The sequence below is a fragment of the Eschrichtius robustus genome, chromosome 5, assembly GCF_028021215.1.
Source record: "Eschrichtius robustus isolate mEscRob2 chromosome 5, mEscRob2.pri, whole genome shotgun sequence".
Classification (NCBI taxonomy): Eukaryota; Metazoa; Chordata; class Mammalia; order Artiodactyla; family Eschrichtiidae; genus Eschrichtius; species Eschrichtius robustus.
Genome location: NC_090828.1, coordinates 130,416,443 through 130,436,846, shown reverse-complemented (window position 1 = coordinate 130,436,846; position 20,404 = coordinate 130,416,443). Strand labels below are relative to the sequence as shown.

General features: G+C 51.2%; 1 protein-coding gene across 2 annotated transcripts; it reads left to right on the top strand.

Annotated features, from left to right (window-relative positions):
• Positions 1-11,915: 11,915 nt before the first annotated feature.
• C1QL2 (complement C1q like 2) lies at positions 11,916-13,386 on the top strand. Of its 2 annotated transcripts, XM_068544012.1 has the most exons (3): positions 11,916-12,312; positions 12,352-12,599; positions 13,207-13,386. In XM_068544012.1, the coding sequence occupies exons 1-3, from the start codon at positions 11,916-11,918 to the stop codon at positions 13,384-13,386; spliced, it is 825 nt and encodes a 274-aa protein (XP_068400113.1). The 2 variants fall into 2 exon arrangements, with proteins under 2 accessions (XP_068400113.1, XP_068400112.1); XM_068544011.1 differs by having other exon boundaries at positions 11,916-12,599.
• Positions 13,387-20,404: the final 7,018 nt, after the last annotated feature.

The window sequence follows — 20,404 nt, the reverse complement described above, 5'->3', positions numbered from 1 at the left end:
GTATGGCTAACACTACTTGTGGCTCCTTGTTTGCTTTCCTAATGGAAGGAAATGCTAATTTTCAATTAGGGTGATACTTAAACTGTGTTTTTTCCCCATGCAAGTTCACAGATCCCCAGAATGCTCCCTGATTGGAGGGTAGACTTCACCACCCCACTGGGTGCCTGCTCTGCAGAGATGGTAGTGCAACAGGTTCATGGACACGAGTGAAGCCCTGTTACATGGCAGGCACACAGCAGACATGCCTCCCCTCTCTCCACTCCAAGAGTCAGATGGGCAAGAGGAGCCAGGGTCCCAGGGGAGGACGCAGTCAGCGGGAACGGCTTCTGTGCCAAGCTCAGCCCGTACAACCCCTGAGCGCTGGCGTGCCCTCTCACTGGCACTGGTGGCCCGCAGGCCCAGGCCCACTCCCATTCCCCACACATCCGTGGTGTCATGGGGACGCCGAGCCCTGAAGCTCCCTCACCATTCCTCTTGGAGACAGAGGCCATGGGCACCTGTGCTTCCCGCAGACCCTTCTCGTGTTTGTGTCAACATGGGCCGCCCTCAGCCAGCTGACTCACCCTCCTGCATGTAGAGTAGCTTTGCCAATCTGTGGCGGAGGAGGCCCAGGCAGAGCTTTTCCGGGTGGAGAGCCAGGAAGGGAGTAAGGGCGAGAGGCAGGCTACCCACCTCCCTCGCATCTCCAGAGAGGGGAGCCTGATGGACCGTGGCCGGAGAGGTCCTCCCCCCCAATGTCTACCTCCCCGCTTTGACCACCAGGCCAGCCCTGATGAAACTAACCTCCCATCATGACAGCCAGTTTCAGCCTGAGCCTCATTCCCACCTCTACCCCTTTCCCTCTTCGTGTCACTTCTCTCACTGTGAGAAGGCAGTAGAGAGGGACCTAAAATGCCCTAGTGTTCATCAAGTGTCAGGCACTTTGAATACACCATCTCATTTGTTCTCTCCAGCACCCTGTGAAGTGCTGCTGAGACACCAATTTGATGGGTGGGGAAACCCAGGCTCAGAGGGGCGTTGCCCAGCAGTAAGAGGCCGGGCTCTGAACCCAGCTCTGGCACCAAGATTCACTCTCGTTCCACTTCCCAGGCTGCTTTCCCCTGGTCAACCTCTACCGATTCCTGGTACCCAGCTCCCAGGCTGCACAGGCATCTTCTATCGTTCAGAAAGCCTCTACCGTCAAATTCAGACTAAAGTGTTAGAGACTCAATAGGTTACCCTCCCGTAGGGTATCTGCATTTTAAGAGGGCTTCAAGGAGGCAGCTGTGCTCAGTTCTCAGAGAATGCTGTTTTGTGTAGCACAGGGGCTGACTAGGATTTGGGGGTTAAGGGGATAAAGAAAGGTGTGTAAGGCCTGGGTTGGAGTGGGATGGAGCTGAGATCTTGGAGATATGTGTGTGCATGTGGGCAGAGTTGACATTTACCTCTAATCCTCAAACCCCAAGGGGTAAGGAGTATTGCTAACTTTTTAAGAAGAGGAACAGGTTTAGGGAAGAGAAGTGACTTGCTCAAGATCACACAGCTGAGAAGTGGACGAGGCATGAGCCATTCACGCTTTTCATGTTATTGTGCTAGTAAGCAGTAGAGGACTTCGTGTGTCACCTTTTGCAGGCAACACGCAAGCATTCACAATTAATTATGCCTATGATGAACATCAAGTGTGTCCCAGGCATTGTGCTATGCAATGGAGCCCTAAAGATAAATGGAGTGTAGTTCTTGCCCTTGAAGAACTCATGGTCCGTTGGGGGAGAAAGACACAAAAAGTAATCATTGCAATTTACTGTGACAAATTCTCTGACCAAAGGCAACTCCAAGCCAAAATGTTGCTTTAAGATTTTAGAGAGTAACTAGTTTTCTTACTAGATTCACAGAAGGCTTCTCCTAGAAGGAGACTCTTGATTTAGGTTTTGAAGGCTAAAAAGAATTCATCATAAGTTTGAAGAAGTGAGGACATTCCAGGTGGAGAAAATGAAACAGCTTGTGCAAAAGTCTGTGTGCCACTTCTGTGGGAACCTTCCATAGACAGTGCCTTTACCTAGCATTTCCCAGATTGGGTTTCACAAATATCAGTGCCCCTGGTAATAATAATGTCAGGCAATGGTTTTCTAGGGCTTACTACTTGCCAGGTACTCTTCTAAGAGCTCTCCATGTATTAACTCATTTAACTTTCACAACAACCCTCTGAGGTAAGTGTTATTATCTCCATTTCACAGTTGAGGAGACAGTGACACAGAGAGTTTAAGGAACTTGCTCAAGGTAACACAGTCAATGGCAGAGTCAAGACTGGAACTCAAGCAAGAATGTTCTAGAATCTATGCCCCAGTGAGTACATAAAATCTGGTCAAGGGAAAATAGCAATAATGAATATTGGCCTAGTGAAAGTTCTAGAAAGTGCATCAGCTAAACAAACATACACATGCAAATTTTTCCACTCAGAGTTTTCCGAGTCAATTTTATACAGGAATACTTTTTTTTTTTTTTCTTTCAAGAATGAGCTCATGGAAAACCCTTTGAGAATTGTTGCCTTATCCCTAAGAGTGACTCCAATAGAGGTTGAACCCTTTGGCAGGGGGCTGGGGGCTGGTGGATTTTTCTGGTTCCTGATGATCCCCCATCAGGCCTGCCAGGTGACCATCTTCTCACAATGCTGCAGCTCTCCCTGAATGAACCTTCCAAGACCGTGTGCTTCTTCCACATATTTTACAATGCAAGAAAAGAAAAACTACTAGAGTTTGGAGGAAGCCCTTTTGGTATTGTCACAGCTGCATTTTTAATCTTATGCTTGATTTCTTTCTCTCCTGGCTGAGAGGAAAAGTGACTGTTGAAGAGGGTTAGTGGTTGTCTCATTTACTGCCATGTTTCATGGTGTGTGTGTGTGTGTGTGTGTGTGTGTGTGTGTGTGTGTGTGAGCGTGGGCACACAGAGTGAATAACCAAGAGGAAGGAAAGTAGGGAACCAGAGAGGAAAAAACAGTTCCTCTCAGCTACCCAACCTCTTTCCCAGCCAGAGGGGAAGTCTGCTGTGCAGAGGGGAGGCTTGGAGAGAGAGGGCATGTGTGGAGTGTCTAATATTTCCACACAGAGCTATGGCTTCCCATCCAAGTCTGGGAACATGAGTTAATTCTTGGATTTCTGAAACCTGATCCCTTCCTGACAAGGGAAGTCTGGCAGCTGCTGCCATTAGCACCACGGACAGCGGCAGGCCTGCCACGTGCACCCCGGGGAAGGGCTGGACTTCCCTTGCTCAAGAAGCAGATAGGCACGGGTGGGACTGAATTTTAATAGGATCACAGCGTAGTTTTGCGCTGTGAGATGGGGTCTTAGCTGGACTTGCTGTCATGCACACACTCCGCTCCCACCCTCACGTCAGATCAAAGAGCACAGGGTCCTAGAGAAAAGAAATGCTTGCCAGGGACTCAGAAGATGGTGATAAGGGAAGATGGTACTGGAAGATACATCCACGTCCTCCAGGAGTTCACAGAGATGGCTGAGGTCCCAGGAACACTGTGGCAGTGTATTGTTTGATGGCCTGCCTTGTCTGTGTTTTCAGGGCCAGGAAGTATCTTCGGTGCTGAGCTTGGGGTAGCTGCCCCGTTAATGTCGGCGCAGGGGGGGCAGAGCCCTGCTCCATGGCCAAGTTCTACATCTGCATAAACAAAGCACTGAGTCTCCTTCTAGGGGAAATCCTTATGGTCTCAGATGAACTTCTGAATCAAAAGCCTGCTTCCGTCGGCAATCCATAGGCATGTTTTCAGGACATGGAAACTTGCTTTACTAACGGCACAAGGTACACATAAGCTTGCAAAAAAGAAAACACAAACAAGACAGCACACTTCTCTGGTGGCCTCTGGGGCTGTTGGTGGCTCGCTGTGCTGCCCAGAGGTAAACACACCCAACCTCGGATTTCCTGTCTCACTCTGTGCCATCTCACAAATGCGTGTTGAGTGGTCAGTCCCAGGGCCAGCCGTGTGGGGATGGGGAGACTAAATGGCAGGGTCTCTGCCTGAAGAAACTACAGGCTCCCAGAGGGGAAAAGTCACTCAGAGAAGCAGGATACTGCAAAGGCCAGCCGAGATTGTCACTTGTCACATGTGTTACCCCAGCCCCAGGCATAGACGGCTTGAGTGAGGCGAGGTCCGTATTAGTGGATGTTATCAGGACGGCAGGAGAGCAGGTTGGAAAAGTAATCTGCGTAAGTGTGCTCAGTCAGCAAGGGCGGGATGGTTCTGCTTTCAGCTGTATCCCCCATATCTTGTACATAGTAAGCGCTCAACAAATACTTGCTGCGTGGATGAATAATTGGAGTGCCTGCTAGAGGACTGAGAGAAGAAGGGTGGGCAGTGGGGCTTGAATGGCTGGTACGTTGTTGCTTAGTGGGGGCGTCCCAGATAAAATCACTGTCCCCTGGGGTTTTGGAGAGAGCTGTCTTTGGCAGTTGGGTGTGTTGCAGGGGACTTGGGCCCTGGAGAAGGCAGGCGAGGGATAGCTACAGACCCACAGCTCTGTGAAGACACAGCCAAGGCCAGCTCCTCAAAGCAGGGATAATCTGGGCTCCAGCCGCAGCCTCTGAGAGATCCAGGCGAGGGCTTTCAGGGCCTGGCTGACCCTCTTGACTCAAATGTGTTGCTGCTGCTTCTAGGTTAATGGGCCTGGCGGGCACTTCCTTATTGGTCCCCGAGTAGGGTTGTCGGAATATCTTCAGAGGCTGAGGCTGGAGTGCTCTTCCTCCCCCCCGTTCAACATCTCAGGAGCTGGAAATGGAAACAGCCCTCAGGTCACAGTGGCCCAGCCTCTCAGAACAGCGGGAGCCTGTGTGTTCAGCCTCACCCACCCTCTGGCCTTCAACTGTGGGCATCTGTTCCTGCCTGAAAGGAGTGGGAGAGGCTGTGGTACCCATACCTGAGAGAACACCTAGCCCAGGGCCCAGCAGAGAGTAGAAAATGTTATTTCCCTTATCTTTCTTTCAAAGCCATCACTCAATAAACACAGTGAAAGACTGGGGTGGGGGGGGGCTGGGAACTAGATATATAAAGAGAGGCACAGGGCAATGCCTACAATAATATCCCCAGAAAGTCCATAAAGAAAATGGAGCTAGAGGGCAGAGTAATCAATATTTGTGGGGAGTGGGGGCTTGCTGGGAAAGGTAGCACGTGCAGCTTACTGTCTACATCAGCCCTGCCCAGTCCCCTCTGCTCTGTATAGACCAGTCTCTTCACTGTTCCCGAAACACCCCTTAGAAGGCTCGACCTCCATTATCCACCCAGATTGCTGATCAGTTCAAATCTCAGCTGTCCTTTAAGGTTATTCTCTGTCTCTTCTTCCTGGGACAGGCTTCCTCAAGGGCCGTGGCCACAGTGCCTTGATTTTAGCAGCCTTTTTCTGTCTATACCCTTGTCTACACCACCTAAATGATGTCTTACATGACTGCTTGGGTGCTTTCTATCTGTTAGTCCCTCCAACTAGTCTGTAAGCTCTTTAGCAAGGACCTCATCTTGAATCCTCCTTTCCATGCTTCCACCCACTCCACCCCACTCCAGCACAGCGCAGCATTCTGCATATAGTAGGTGCTCAATAAAATTCTTACTGAGAGAAAGAATGAGCAAATAAATGAATGAATAAGGAAAGAAGAAAGGAAGAAAAGGAGAGAGGGAGGGAGGTAAGGAGAGAGGAAGGAAGGAAGGAAGGGAGAAAAACCACTCCGGTTTTTGCAGAGGCTAACGGGAACTTGTGTGGCCGACAAAGTTGGTGCTCTTTCTTTGCCCTCCTTTCTTACTCTTCCATCATAAAGAGTATCTTTTTAAAATTTTTACTCCTTTTGCAAATCATGACATGAACTAACATAAGTGACATTTTCAAGCAATATAAAATAATCAAAAATTATGAATGTTTACTGAACACTTACTATGCCCTCATGATAGTTCCTGCCCTTGAGAGGCTTACAGTTTAGTTGGGAGGTAAAAGTAACACACATGAGTTCTTTAGCCAGAGTGACCTATGGTTGGTGCTCCAGATCTGGAGATACATGTCTTGGATTCCAACATGACCTGGAGCAATTGTTGGGAAAATTACATACCCTAATGATATTTGTCAATATATAGATTCACACCCCCCCCATTTCCTCAGCTGTAAAACAGGGGCACGTATCTCACAGAACATTACAAGAATTAATATACCTAAAATTCTTGACAGAGAGCCTGGCCATAGTGTTCAATCAATATTACCTATTATTATTATTGTTAAAGATATAAAATTTTTATTGAACTCCTCTAATGAGTCAGTTATTAAGAACTTCGGCCATTGGATTATCCCAGCTTTCTCTTGATTGTTGGTTTCCCCCTTCATACTGTACCATTTTCATTAGCAAATAAACGTGCTCAAGTGTCTCCCATCTTTAACCTTAAGAGCTTGTGTGATGTGGGCCCAGCCTACCTCTCTGAATTCATATCATAATGCCCTTCCCATTGGCGATGGAGACAAAAGATTGGCCAATGTATTCAAGATGATGTCTCTAAAGAGCTTACAGTCCAATAGGCTCACAAGTCTAATTCAAAGAAAGCATGCCAACACACAGCCATGCCAGATTGCAGCTCTTTAGATGCAAACTCAAATGACACAAGTAGAAAGAGGTAGACGGGGTTAAGGAAGTCTTGCAGGACAGCAAGAATGGAAGGGACCACACCTGTATTGTTCTCCACTGCACGCTCAGCACACAGCACCTTGCCTGGCATACAATAGGGGTCAATAAATATTTGTGAGACTAATGAATGACACAATGCATGAATTAATAAATGGTGTGATTTCTGTCCTACTGGAGCACACACCCTGGTTGGGGAGACGAACAAGTAAACACATGTCTGATTGCATGATACGTGATGGCAGGAGTATATACATTCAAGGTAATTTAAGGGTACATGGGCAAGAATTGTCAGTTCTGCTTGGGGAGAGGTTAGGGGAGACTTCAGACAAGGGACTTAGCTAATCTTCAGACAAGGGACTTAGCTGGGACTTGAGTCCAGGGATGAGTCTAGAGGGATGAGGGGGGACAGGCATCCCAGGTTGATGACACTGTAGTGCAGATGAATGAAGAGTGGGGCTTATTGCCGGTGGGAATCATTAAAGTAGCAGATAAGACAGTGCGTGATCAAGTGTCAAACTCTGTGTCACAGGCCACAAGGGCTTTGTGACGTGAGAAGGTGGAGGTGACTGGCTGGCACGTGGTAAACTGTCAATGGATGTTGATGGAAGGAACGCAGACTGGCTCACTAAGGGCAATTTGGGGGCAGATTTGAGTCATTACTGGACCTTGAAATGTAAAACTACAGTCTAAATGGAAGGCAATATGCTAATAAAGGTCATAATTAATATTAATGAGAAGACAGTCACTGACGATGACGTGCATCACTGGGGCGGGGGGATGCAGAAGCCAGGCAGATGAGGAGGTGTGTCCAGCTACTCTCTCTGGCTCTGCCACGTGGGAGGGAGGGAGGGAGGGAGGGCAGGGGAAGGACTTCATCGTGACTCATGCGACTGGCGGGGAGGAAGCTGCCAGCTCTCCACCCGCTCGAGCTGCTGCTGCCCCTGCCCTCGGTGGAGTGCTGGCCTGGGGAAGTAGCCCGCCTCCCTGCAAGCCTATAGTTGCTCCCAGGAATGCGGATCCCCTGGAAAGGTTGCTTTGCCTGAGGTCTGTGAAAGTAAAAGCCTGAGGAGCAAACTTTGCCCCTCCTTGCTTTTCCCCTGCCCAGATCCTGCAGGGGCAAAAGCACTGGAATTGGAGGAATTGGTGGTCTGCAGGGCTGAGGAATTCAAAGTGAATGCATGCCTGGAAAATATTTGTCCAGGTGGAGCTGGTGACTGAAAGCCCTGGGCAATCTTGATAGGGGGCAGGAAGCCAGAGCAGGGCAGTCTGAGGGGAATGTGGGATGGATGCTGCGGTCCCCCTTCTCCGCTCCTGAGAAGGATAGGATGCGTGGATGATCTTTGGGTCTCTCTGTTTTTAAAATAAATCCACTTTCCCCACCCCACATGTGCTTACTGCCCACATGTCTTACTTTAGTGGTGGTCTTAGGCATGATGGTGGAGGTCCAAAGTATCAGTAGTTAATAATAATAGTGAACCTTTACTGAGCCAGCTATTGTTCTAAGGCCTTTGTATTAATTAACTCATTTAATCTCTCAATAACTTGGAAGTGACATTTGTCATTCCCATTCTACACACATGGAGACTGAGGCTCAGGGAGGTGAGCCATTTGCCCAAGGTCACACAGACATGAAGTTGCAGAGCCAAGACTGGAACCCGGCAGTGTGGCTCCTGGAATCACTGTGGCTCCTAGTTCTAGAGGTGGCCCTAGGGAAAGGAAGGGAGGGCTCCCAGGACCCAGCAAACAAGTGCAGAATGTGGCCAGGAGCTAGTGGCCAGTGCTATGTTCATTGCCAGGTTCTCAGAGCCCCTGGTCTGGGTGGGAGGAGGAGTCCTGCTCCGTTATACGGTGGAGGACGCTGGGCAGGCACCTCACACTTTCAAAGCCTTTGTCTTCTCATCTGAGCAATGGGAGAATGATTGCCAATCCATAGGACTGTTGGGAGAAGTATGTGAAGCAGCACATACAAAGTGCCTGATGCATCATAGTAGGTGCCCAATAAATGAGTCCCTCCTCCCCCTTATCTCCTGGGTCAAGTTTGCTTCAAGCTAGGTTTCGTCACCTTTTCCAGGAATCTGTACTGAGGGCTTACCAGGTGCCAGATATTCTGCTATGCCCTGGGAGAGACACCAACAAAGGAAGAGGCTGGACCAATGCGTAGTGGGGAGGGAAAATGACCCAGAGTAACTAGAGAGAAACAAGATGAATTTTTAAGCAAACCATGAGAACACAACACCTGATAAATGAAACGTTCTCTTCAAAGCAATAGCCTCAGGAAGGAGCACAGTTGTTCCAGAGACACTGATGCTCTGCCAAACACCGACATCAGCCGCTGACTCTCCTCCCAGGCCCGGCCTGGTGCATTCCCCTGTCAGGGAGGGCTGGGACAAGAGCTTGCCTTTTAGGAAAACGGAGTCTTGGAGAAGGGAACGACCCACCCAAAGTCACAGACAGGGCAAGAGCAGAACCAGAAGACAGGGCTTTTTTTTTTTTTTTTTTTTTTTGCTGGATCATATGGCAATTTAATTTTTAATTTTTTGAACATCTTTATTTGGGTATAATTGCTTTACAATGGCGTGTTAGTTTCTGCTGTATAACAAGGTGAATCAGCTATACATATACATATACCCCCTTATCTCCTCCCTCTTGCGTCTCCCTCCCACCCTCCCTATCCCACCCCTCTAGGTGGTCACGAAGCACCGAGCTGATCTCCCTGTGCTATGCGGCTGCTTCCCACTAGCTATCTATTTTACATTTGGTAGTGTATATATGTCCATGCCACTCTCTCACTTCGTCCCAGCTTACCCTTCCCCCTCCCCGTGTCCTCAAGTCCATTCTCTACGTCTGTGTCTTTATTCCCGTCCTGCCCCTAGGTTCTTCAGAACCTTTTTTTTTTTTTTTTAGATTCCATATCTATGTGTTAGCATATGGTATTTGTTTTTCTTTTTCTGACTTACTTCACTCCGTATGACAGACTCTAGGTCCATCCACCTCACTACAAATAACTCAATTTCGTTTCTTTATATGGCTGAGTAATATTCTGTTGTATATATGTGCCGCATCTTCTTTATCCATTCATCTGTCGATGGACACTTAGGTTGCTCCCATGTCCTGGCTGTTGTAAATAGAGCTGCAATCAACATTGTGGTACATGACTCTTTTTGAATTATGGTTTTCTCAGGGTATATGCCCAGTAGTGGGATAGCTGGGTCGTATGGTAGTTCTATTTTTAGTTTTTTAAGGAACATCCATACTGTTCTCCATAGTGGCTGTATCAATTTACATTCCCACCAACAGTGCTAGAGGGTTCCCTTTTCTCCACACCCTTGCCAGCATTTATTGTTTGTAGATATTTTGATGATGGCCATCCTGACCGGTGTGAGGTGATACCTCATTGTAGTTTTGATTTGCATTTCTCTAATGATTAGTGATGTTGAGCATCCTTTCATGTGTTTGTTGGCAATCTGTACATCTTCTTTGGAGAAACGTCTATTTAGGTCTTCTGCCCATTTTTGGATTGGGTTTTTTGTTTTTTTTGATATTGAGCTGCTTGTAAATTTTGGAGATTAATCCTTTGTCAGTTTCTTCATTTGCAAATATTTTCTCCCATTCTGAGGGTTGTCTTTTCGTCTTGTTTATGGTTTCCTTTGCTGTGCTAAAGCTTTTCAGTTTCATTAGGTCCCATCTGTTTATTTTTGTTTTTACTCCCATTTCTGTAGGAGGCGGGTCAAAAAGGATCTTGCTGTGATTTATGTCATAGAGTGTTCTGCCTATGTTTCCCTCTAAGAGTTTTATAGTGTCTGGCCTTACATTTAGGGAAGACAGGGCTTTTGATGTCTGAGGTTTTACCAATACACAGAAACACCTCCCATCCTTGCTTTATTTTCACAAGCTGCATTAGAGATGGATAATTCTTCTCTAAATCAGGTGCCACAGCTTTGGCTCAGAATGGCTTTGGACTATTTTTTAAATAACTAAACCCACCTCAGTAGGAGGGAGCTGGGGATGTCCAAAGGAACCTGTCTGTGGATCTGCTGGTAGTGGCTGGCTGGGAGTGGGAGCTGAGTGCACCAAGGTTACCGCCAAGTGCTGGGTGTCAGGGATCTGGATTTAAATGAACTTTGCAAGGGCCAGACCTTCTTTGGGTAGAAGAAAGGGGTTAAGGCTAGTAGACTCTTGTTTTCGGGGCTTTGGGCTTTTCAAAGAGCTGGTGGGCTGCTCTTCTGGAGCCTATTTGATAGCTTGGAGTCCTCAGGCTAGGTGTGTGAAAGACCTTCCAGAAGCGAGATTTATTCCATTCTGAAGAGGTAACTCAGCAGGGCTTTCAGAAAGTTCTTCTCTCCTGGGGCTTATGGGACTGAGGTTCTCCTTGACTGGGGGGTTTAAGTCTAGTCCTGCTTGCGGGCAGGGGGTGGATTAGGTGACCCCCGAAGGACCTTGCTGGCTTCGGGATTCCGGGTGCCTTCGTGGCCATGTAGAGGTGCCTGTGTGCGCCGGTGAGTGTGCCGTGGGTGAGGGCGCGTGAGTGTGGCCGCCAGTGGGTGTGCCCGAGGAGCTGGGCCCGGGCTGCGCCCACTTGTGGCTCCCAGGCGCCGCCAGGAGGAACCGCACCCTCGCCGTCTCTGCCGAGGGAGCCGCCGGAGAGGAGGAGGACCGAAGACTGATGACACGAGGGCGCCGTCTCCCAAGTGATGGCAGCGCGCGCTGCTTGCTCGCCGCCTCCGCAGCTCAGCCCCGGACTCCTTACGTCAGGGTAGCTGGGTCCCCCCTCCGCGCGAGAGCCAGCGAGCAGCTGGAGAGCAGAGCAGAGCAGAGCGCGCCGCGGAGCCCGAGCGCCCTCCCTGCGCGCGGATCCCCGCCGAGCCCAGGCGGGCCGGGCAGGAGGCAGCGCGGCCGAGCCCTCGCGGGACGCCGCCTTCGCACCCGGCTCTCCCCGGCCGCAGCCGCCGGGACCCGTGGGGCGCCGGGCTCGTCCCGTGAGCCCCCGGCCATGCGCGCCGGGCTCCGCGGTTCTCCAGAGCAGCCACGGCGCGGTGCGCACCCGCGCCTGGGCCAGGGCGCCTCTTGCTGAAGTAGTTGGGCGCCCAGAGCAGGGGGTCGCCACGTCGGGGGCGCGGCCGGGACCCGCGGAGTCCGCCCCCGAGCGCGGGGAGCGGGGCCGCCCGACCCGCCCGACCATTCCCTCCCCGGGCGGCAAGGAGGAGCTGGTGGCGGTCGCCTCCCGGTTGTGGCAGCGGCGGCGGCGCGCCTGCCTGGCGGCCGTCGGCGTGCTCCTGGCCATGGCGCTGGGGCTGCTTATCGCCGTGCCGTTGCTGCTGCAGGCGGCGCCCCCCGGGGCGGCGCACTACGAGATGATGGGCACCTGCCGCATGATCTGCGACCCGTACAGCGCGGCACCAGGCGGGGGCCCCGCGGGCGCCAAGGCTCCACCGCCCGGACCCAGCACTACCGCCCTGGAAGTCATGCAGGACCTGAGCGTCAGTCCTCCGCCCCCTTTCATCCAGGGACCCAAGGGCGACCCGGGGCGACCCGGCAAGCCGGGGCCGCGGGGCCCCCCGGGAGAGCCGGGCCCACCTGGACCCAGGGGTCCCCCGGGGGAGAAGGGCGACTCAGGGCGGCCCGGGCTGCCTGGGCTGCAGCTGACGGCGGGCGCGGCCGGCGGTGTCGGGGTGGTGGGTGGCGGAACCGGGGGCGGCGGCGACTCTGAGGGCGAAGTGACCGGCGCGCTGAGCGCCGCCTTCAGCGGTCCCAAGATCGCCTTCTATGTGGGTCTGAAGAGCCCCCACGAGGGCTACGAGGTGCTCAGATTCGACGACGTGGTCACCAATCTCGGCAATCACTACGACCCCACTACTGGCAAGTTCAGCTGCCAGGTGCGGGGCATCTACTTCTTCACCTACCACATCCTCATGCGCGGCGGCGACGGCACTAGCATGTGGGCGGACCTCTGCAAGAACGGGCAGGTCAGTGACCCCCCCCCCTACTCCCACCTCCTCCCCCGCAGATCCCCGCGGACCCTCGTTCCCACCCTGAGCCCCGAACCGCCTGGGAACCCAGCCTCCCTTCTCCCCACTCGCCGGCGCCCGAGCTCGCCCCGGCAGGGAGCGCACGATAACATCTCGTTTCCCGGTGCGCCCTGGTCCCATAGCTCCCGAGGTAGCGTTCCCGGAGCTCCGAGACCAAATTGCACTCTCCCGGCTATTTGCATACCCGCCTGAAGCCCCGTGGGGTTCTCGGAAACCTCACTCTCTTTTAGCTCTCTGTGCGCCCCATTCTCCCCTGTGCCCTCCCGTCTCCTTTCTTCTCGGCCCGGCCCCTGCTTCCCGCCCGTCCCCGCTGGGTCAGTGCCCACGAAGCCCTCTCTCTCCCTCCCTCCCGGACTTGGGAACTGCGGAGCATAGGGGACCGGGAAGGAGTTGGCTAAGTTGGAGAGAGAGCGTGGAGCCTGGGTGGGAGCGTGGACCCTGGAGCTGCAGGCGGAAGGCCGGCCAGGGGGCGCGCCACGTGGGGGACAGGCGAGGGCCCAAGCACAGGTGCCCGGGCCCAACCGCTGTGGCCGCTCGCCCCCAGGTCCGGGCCAGCGCCATCGCACAGGACGCCGACCAGAACTACGACTACGCCAGTAACAGCGTGGTGCTGCACCTTGATTCAGGGGACGAGGTGTACGTGAAGCTGGACGGAGGCAAGGCTCACGGAGGCAACAACAACAAGTACAGCACGTTCTCGGGCTTTCTTCTGTACCCGGATTAGAGGCGCCGGGAGCGCGAGGTGGGGTGGCTTCCGGCCGCCCTGTGCCGGTGGGAACGCGCTGATCCCTGGCGAGGACCACTCTCGCTTCCTGACGCTTCCTGACATCGTTGGAAAAGACACTTCCCTGCTGTCCTTCCCGCCCCGCTTCCGACCTCAGTGTGTCTGCGACTCGCCACGCTCTGGACTGTGCTCCTGGTCCCTCTCCCCAACCCAGGGCCGGAGAGGGGGACGCCAGAGTGGAGAAATGAGCGTGAATCTGAACCCCAGTGAGGCGGCAGCGCAGACTTTGCAAGCCTGATCGGACTGGACAGGCCCGGAGGGACGCCTGCCCTCTTCCAGCCCCCCTCCTCCTAGGAGTGCCCTGAGACTGAGGGCTCCCAGCCCGGGCCACCCGAGGTAGGCCAAAGTGAGCACGAGCTCCCTGGGGCGTCCTTCTCTGTGACCTGAAATACTCGTGCAAATGTCCCTGTCTACACGCCAAAGTCCCACCCTCAGCAGAATCCCAGCAAACGGAAACTCCATCCTGCCTCAGACCCACCGCAATGCATTAAATTATGTTTTTAGACTATGGATTCCAATGTCTCTATCAGCGTGGCCCCAGGACCAAGCCTCCAGATGTTCACCTTGGCATAAAGACCTAAACTAGGCCCTGAATAGCTCCATCTATACCCTGGTTGCCAGCCACTGCCTTGTCCCTGCCCCCTGGGATGGGTGAAAAGATGTGGGGAGATGGGAGGGCAACATCTCACCCTTTGCGGGGGTTCTCCCCTGGGCTGGGCTGCTGCCTTGAATTGGAGGGGCCCAGAGGAGGGGGGGGAGGGAGACTTTGAGGGTGACAGGAGAGGGAGGTTTGGATCTTCAGGCTCCCAGCCTTGTGGGAGGAGGTCAAAGGCCAGGAGCTTCTGGAGAAGGAAAGGGGAGAGGAGGCATTTCTGCAAAATGAGAGGCATGAATGAGGTATTTGCCATCTAGTGATGTCTGAGATCTCCTAAAAGGAAGTACAGAACTCCCTGAGGAAACACACCCACTCAGGCATGCAGTACACTCAGCACTACAATTAATGTCCATTAACTTACACCAGCTGGGTCCATAACTCTCCAAGGAACTGGTAAACTGAGGCAATTCTGTGGACTATCCGGCTTGCTGAATTCACCCAGAGCTGTGTGGTAACTGAGATAGACTCTATCCCTTGCAGTGGGACACCCCCTTTCGCGGGTCTTCCCGTGTGCACAGTGGTGTGGGACACCTGCCCTGAACCTGACCGTGTTTGTTTGGTCCCCCTCTTTCCTTCCCTTCGCCATTCCGCACACACACTCCACATGGTGTTGATTTTTTTCTTTTCACTTTTTTACTCTGTCTTTAGGTTGAGTTCCGATAAACAGTACGTTATCTACAAAATAACTAGTTAGCAAACTGTTAGTATTTACGGAGCTCATTTTGACCAGTTGTTTGAAGAGAAATGTGAATGTGTACACAGAGGCAACCCCAGAGTGCGCTACCTATGTAAAACTGGACACACACACACACACACACACAACCCATGTGGATATAATGTTGTGGTTGTCATCGCTAATCCATGTCACACACATGCACACACATACGTATTCATAGAGTCATGTCGATGTGGTGTGTGACACGTTCATGGCTACATGTCTGCCCCCAAATTGCATTGTGCTCAACTTTAATTCCTGGAGGATGCTGAAAACCGTGATTCCCATTTAAAAGACAGTTATACCCCCTGCCTCGAGTCCTGTGTCTGTCGCTCTTTCTTTTTATGCTCTTATTTTATTTGCTCTTATGTTATTTGTTTTATCGTCATTCACTTGAATATTAGCAATGATTGCATCTGCTTCGAATCCAGGGATAAAGTGCTCAAAGAGAGCGAGGGGAAAAACAACATCCATGTGCAAACCACCATCTCTCCAGTTTCAGACCCAAATGAGTCCCAATTCCCCACCCACCCCACCCCCAATGATTGTGGAGCCCAAACCCAGCTGAGCCCAGGAACTGGAGAGGGCAGAGCCAACCCCGTCTACCGTTGCATACGTATCAATTTCTGATGCCTTGTCGATTGTATGATCCAGAAATGCGATTAAAACCAAATATCTGAGACTCAAATGAAGTCTAATTGCTATGGATCTGCAATCCCCAGCGGGCCCCTAATCCTTTTTGACTTATTCCTCCCCTTCCTCCGATGAGATGGAGCTTAGACACAAAGCCCTCAGTTTAAATTTCAAAAATGAAAATTGACATGCAGCGGTGGCTTTCCTGGGAGCGGGAGGAATTTCTAAGGAGCCCAGCTTTATCCTCTGCATTAAGAAGCAATTTGTACTTCTAACAAAACCCCCATCACTCCCCTTTGGTGGAAGGGCAGTAGAAACGCCTTGCCTGGGTCCGGCTGTTCACAATACTTGGACAAATTTGAATCTGAGTTTCCTCCATCTGTATTCCCCGGGGCAACCGGGCTTCTTGCAATTCTAATGCCCAGCTTGCTGGGAGGTGCTGCCAGAGGTGTCAGCTACTAAGAGGATGAAAGATTGATGAGGCAGCGGGTGGGAGGCGCGGCCCGTGGCAGGAGCTCGCCAGCTCAGGAGCAACTCTCCCTGTGTCGACACGTTCTCTGTGTACCAGGCAGGCCCCTCATGACCCACTGATCTACAATCCCATGATCTTCCTGGAGGACTCCCTGAGATGGGGCAGGCAGGGATGGGGAGACCTCTGCCACCTCTGTGTGCCATCAGTCTCGGGGTGCATGTGAAATTAAAGAAACTATTTGCTCCAGAAACTTATCCTTTTTTTTTTTTTTTTTTTTTTTTAAATTTTCATTTATTTATTTATTTATTTATGGCTGTGTTGGGTCTTCGTTTCTGCGCGAGGGCTTTCTCTAGTTGCGGCGAGCGGGGGCCACTCTTCATCGCGGTGCGCGGGCCTCTCACTATCGTGGCCTCTCCTGTTGCGGAGCACAGGCTCCAGACACACAGGCTCAGTAGTTGTGGCTCACGGGCCCAGCTGTTCCGCGGCATGTGGGATCTTCCCAGACCAAGGCTCGCACCCGCGTCCCCTGCATTGGCAGGCAGAGTCTCAACCGCTGCGCCACCAGGGAAGCCCCACTTATCCTTTTTGTCTCTAGTTGGGTTGAGAATTATTATCAATCAGTTGTGAAGTAACATTTTAAGTTCCTAATTACTTTTGGGTAGGGAGTCTCAGCACCCTTCAAAGTGTCAGACGAGATGAACGACCTGCTTCTTTGACCCAGGCTGCCCCCAGAGATCACCCCAGACTCCTGAAGCATTTGGCTGAACTTCCTGGCTTGGGTTCAGTGTTGATGGCGGGACCCTTTGGTCACCAACTCCAAATGCTCCATGTTTACCTGTGTGTCTCCACCAGCAACCCCCACCACAACTCTTCTCCTTAGGCGCCACTGACCACCTTCTCTTATAATAGCTCTCCCGTCTTCCTCTTGCTGGGGGGGGAGGGTTTAGCTGAAGTGAGCATGGCTGTCCCTGATTGCAGAGAGGGTCCTTGTTTCATTCCCAGAGTCCACATCTGGGTGAGTAATTATTTTCAGGACTGCCTGTGAGCATGAGATACACACCTGGCCCTGGAAATTCGCACAGAAGTTATGCCGTCTGCTACGTGAACCTCCTATCTGTGTGACAGGTGGCTCTCTTGGGCACCCAAGACAAAACATCTAGGCTGCCCTCTGCATGGAGCTATGACGACACCATGGAGAGGTCATATGGTGGAGACCGCTTGCTTAAACTTCACTGACCATGCAGTCCTACTGGACAAACATTTTTTTGAGCACTCATCCCCAATATACGTATTTGACTTATGAATAATTTATGTATACCATTGTCAATCCATACTTTCAAAATTCTATCTTTTTGTGTTTATATTCATCAAAGGATCTCCGCTTTCAAGTCCGTATCTATATTCCAGCCGGCTAACCAAGTTTGGACACAAGTCTCCTCTCATTGCAACAAAAAGAAACAAGGGCCAATCCAAGTGTTTCCCTTCAACTTGTCATTTTTGCGGAATCTTAGGCAAAAATATGTTCTTTTATGAGTCCCAGGTAAGTCTGTGCACTTTAGTTCTTTGAGTGCACAGTTTCAATCCATATTTTAAGTATTAGTAATGCTTGATTTTCTCTCTCCTTTTTAGATTAAAAGTAAATAGAACTAAAGTTTCAATATTTCCTTCTCTTGTCTGATTTTGAAGACTGATGTTGGCATTGGAACCAGATCCTGGAATCAGACTGGGCCGGGCTGGGGACAAGGTCTCTCCCAGGGCCCTGCTGGACGTTGTGAAGGATGAAGCTGGCAAGTGGAAATGTGGAATTCTAGAAGCATGTTTTGATCGCCTGTTATTGCCATACCCTAGTTTCCTTCAACCAATGAGGGTGTTACACAAAGGAGCACGGGTCCCAGCAGTAGTGGAAGTAAATGATAGGAGCAGTCATTTTTAAAAATAAATTTTGTCGTAAGAATTTCAAAAATACTCAAAAGGAAACAGAATAATGCAACAACCCCCATGTGCCTGTCTTCTAGCTTTCACGCTCACTGCACCATGGCCATGGCCAACCAGGCAGAGCTACAGTTTTTATGGATTAAGCCCTCACAATGTGGCAAGAATTGGTGCTAGGGCACAATTGTTTCCTCACAACGCCCCTGTGAAGTAAGTACTGCTATTCTCCCACTTTACAGATGAGGAAACTGAGGCACAAGGAGGCGCAGTGACTTGCCCAGGATGTGGGGCAAGGGACTGGTGCTGAAGTCTGTCGGAGCCTGGAAACCAAATCTTTTGGGAATATAGGCAGGGCAGGGTGGTGAGGCCTCAAAGGCAAACCACAACAAAGGCACACTGATACAAGCAAGGCTCCCCATCAAGGACCCCAGAGGTGAGGCCACACCTCTTGTAGAGGCTCCTAAGTGTCTGTTCTCTCCCAATAGTGTAATCAGTTGATTTCCAGACTTCTCACTCTCTTCCTTCTTACTGTTCCATACACCGGTCATGCTGTTTCCTGTACTTGGAATCCTCTCCTCCGGGTTGGCGCCCACCCCTCCTTCAGGCACATCTCTCTTCCAGTAGCCTTCTAGCCCTCACCCTGGTGTCCCTTCCCCTAAGGACCACAGAACCCTGATCTTCCTTACCATGGTGCTTGCCACAAGGCTGTAATCCCATGTTCAGTTGTCTGTCTTCCCCATGGACGGCAGGCTTCACAAGGCAGACCCAGCATCTGTGTGAGTCACCACTGAGACCCACATGCCCAACTCCAGCACTTAGAATGGTGCCTGGTAAACGGTAGGTACTCAGTAAACATTTGTGCAATGGATGGATGGACGGATGGATGGATGGATGTGGGAATCCTGGGGGATCCTGACAGGGTAGATTTTGGAAAGACCTCTAGTATCTGACTTTACAGCAGGATCAGAGGGGGTCTTCCCAGCAAGCTGCATACTGCTCTTAACCAATGGGTCCCCAACCGCCTCCATCCCTGACCCTGAGTTGTTAAGGTTTGGGTGAGTGGTGAAGACTGCAAAAGAGCATTTATTGCAAGCTTCAAGGCCCCGGTTACATGTCTAGAAAGCAGGAGAACTGTCCAGCTGACGTGAAATTATGACTACTGCCCACCTTGGCTTCCGGGCTGATTTGGGTCTCCTCCCCCCAGGGCCTCTAGGATGTCCCTCAACCTTCTGAGGGTGCTTGGGCAGTAGCCTCAGTTCCAGCGGGGTCCCTCAGTTGGTGCTTTTGCAGTCAGGATGCTTTTATTTTCTCCAAATGGAAAACATCTTTTGAAAAATTGTTGATGCAATCTGCACTTGCAAAAAATGTAAACAGTATACAGAAATATAAGACAGAAAATAAAAATTCCCTCTCTCCTTATGCAGTCTCCTTCCCCAGAGGTAATTTCTGTTAACAGCTTGCTTTGTATTCTTCCAGACTTTTCAAATGTACATATGTGTGGATTTGTTCGGGAAGAATTTAAAACTCTAAACACCGGCAGGTCCTGCACCTGCTCTTTCTCCTAATGATCGCCCTTGAACAATGCTAAGGGGCAGTTAGTGCTGAGCCCTTTTCCCTTTCCGCCGAGGTGCAAGCCATTGACCATAGACGATGGACCTAGATAGGTTAAACAGATGGAAGATTGGATCTTCCATCACTAGACCTGGAAGCTGTTTCTTACATCCCTGCTCTAGCGGAGGAATAGCCTCTGCTAACAAGATTGCTCTTCCATTTAGATACAGACTCTGCCCTTATGTGGGAAAATCCTGCCTTATTTTCAAAGCAAGGTAAACAATGTCTTCCATCTAATTTTCAGATTATTCAAGTGTGTCCCCTCCTCCTGTTCTCACTATCTACCTCTTGGTATGTTACCTACACCCAGCAGCCCTTCCCCTGGGACTGAGTAAATGAAAGAAAGAAAGAGATCAACTCCCGCCAGCCAAGTTTTGCTCCTGCTGGTACAGGGAAGAGGAAGGGAATTCCTTCCATTTGCCTACTCAGTTGTGTACCCAGGTCCCCAGCCTGAGGTTTGGAGAATGGCCCCCTTCTCTCCTCCCTTCCTCTCTTGCAGTTCCCGTGTCCAGGGCTGGGTGCTGCTGCTTCTCCCCGATGCACTGCACCTTGGGGTGGGGGAAGGCGGCGGGGGAGGGCGGGACATTCTGCACTGATGCCTGGTGACTCCAGGCCAGCTGAAGAGACTGACACAGGCGCAGGGATGCCAGGCCACAGTGGGCATCTGACGTGTGCCCTGGAACCAGACTGAGCAGGGGGCAGCAGCTGAGTGCACCAAAATAGCTCAGCCCTTTCAAAGCAACCAGGTCATGACACAGAGTGGAAAGAGAAAAAAAAGTTGTAGAGTCTGTCATACAGAGTGAAATAAGTCAGAAAGCAAAAAACAAATACCGTATGCTAACACATATATATGGAATCTAAAAAAAAAAAATGCTTCTGATGAACCTAGGGCTAGGGCCAGGAATAAAGACACAGATGTAGAGAATGACCTTGAGGACAC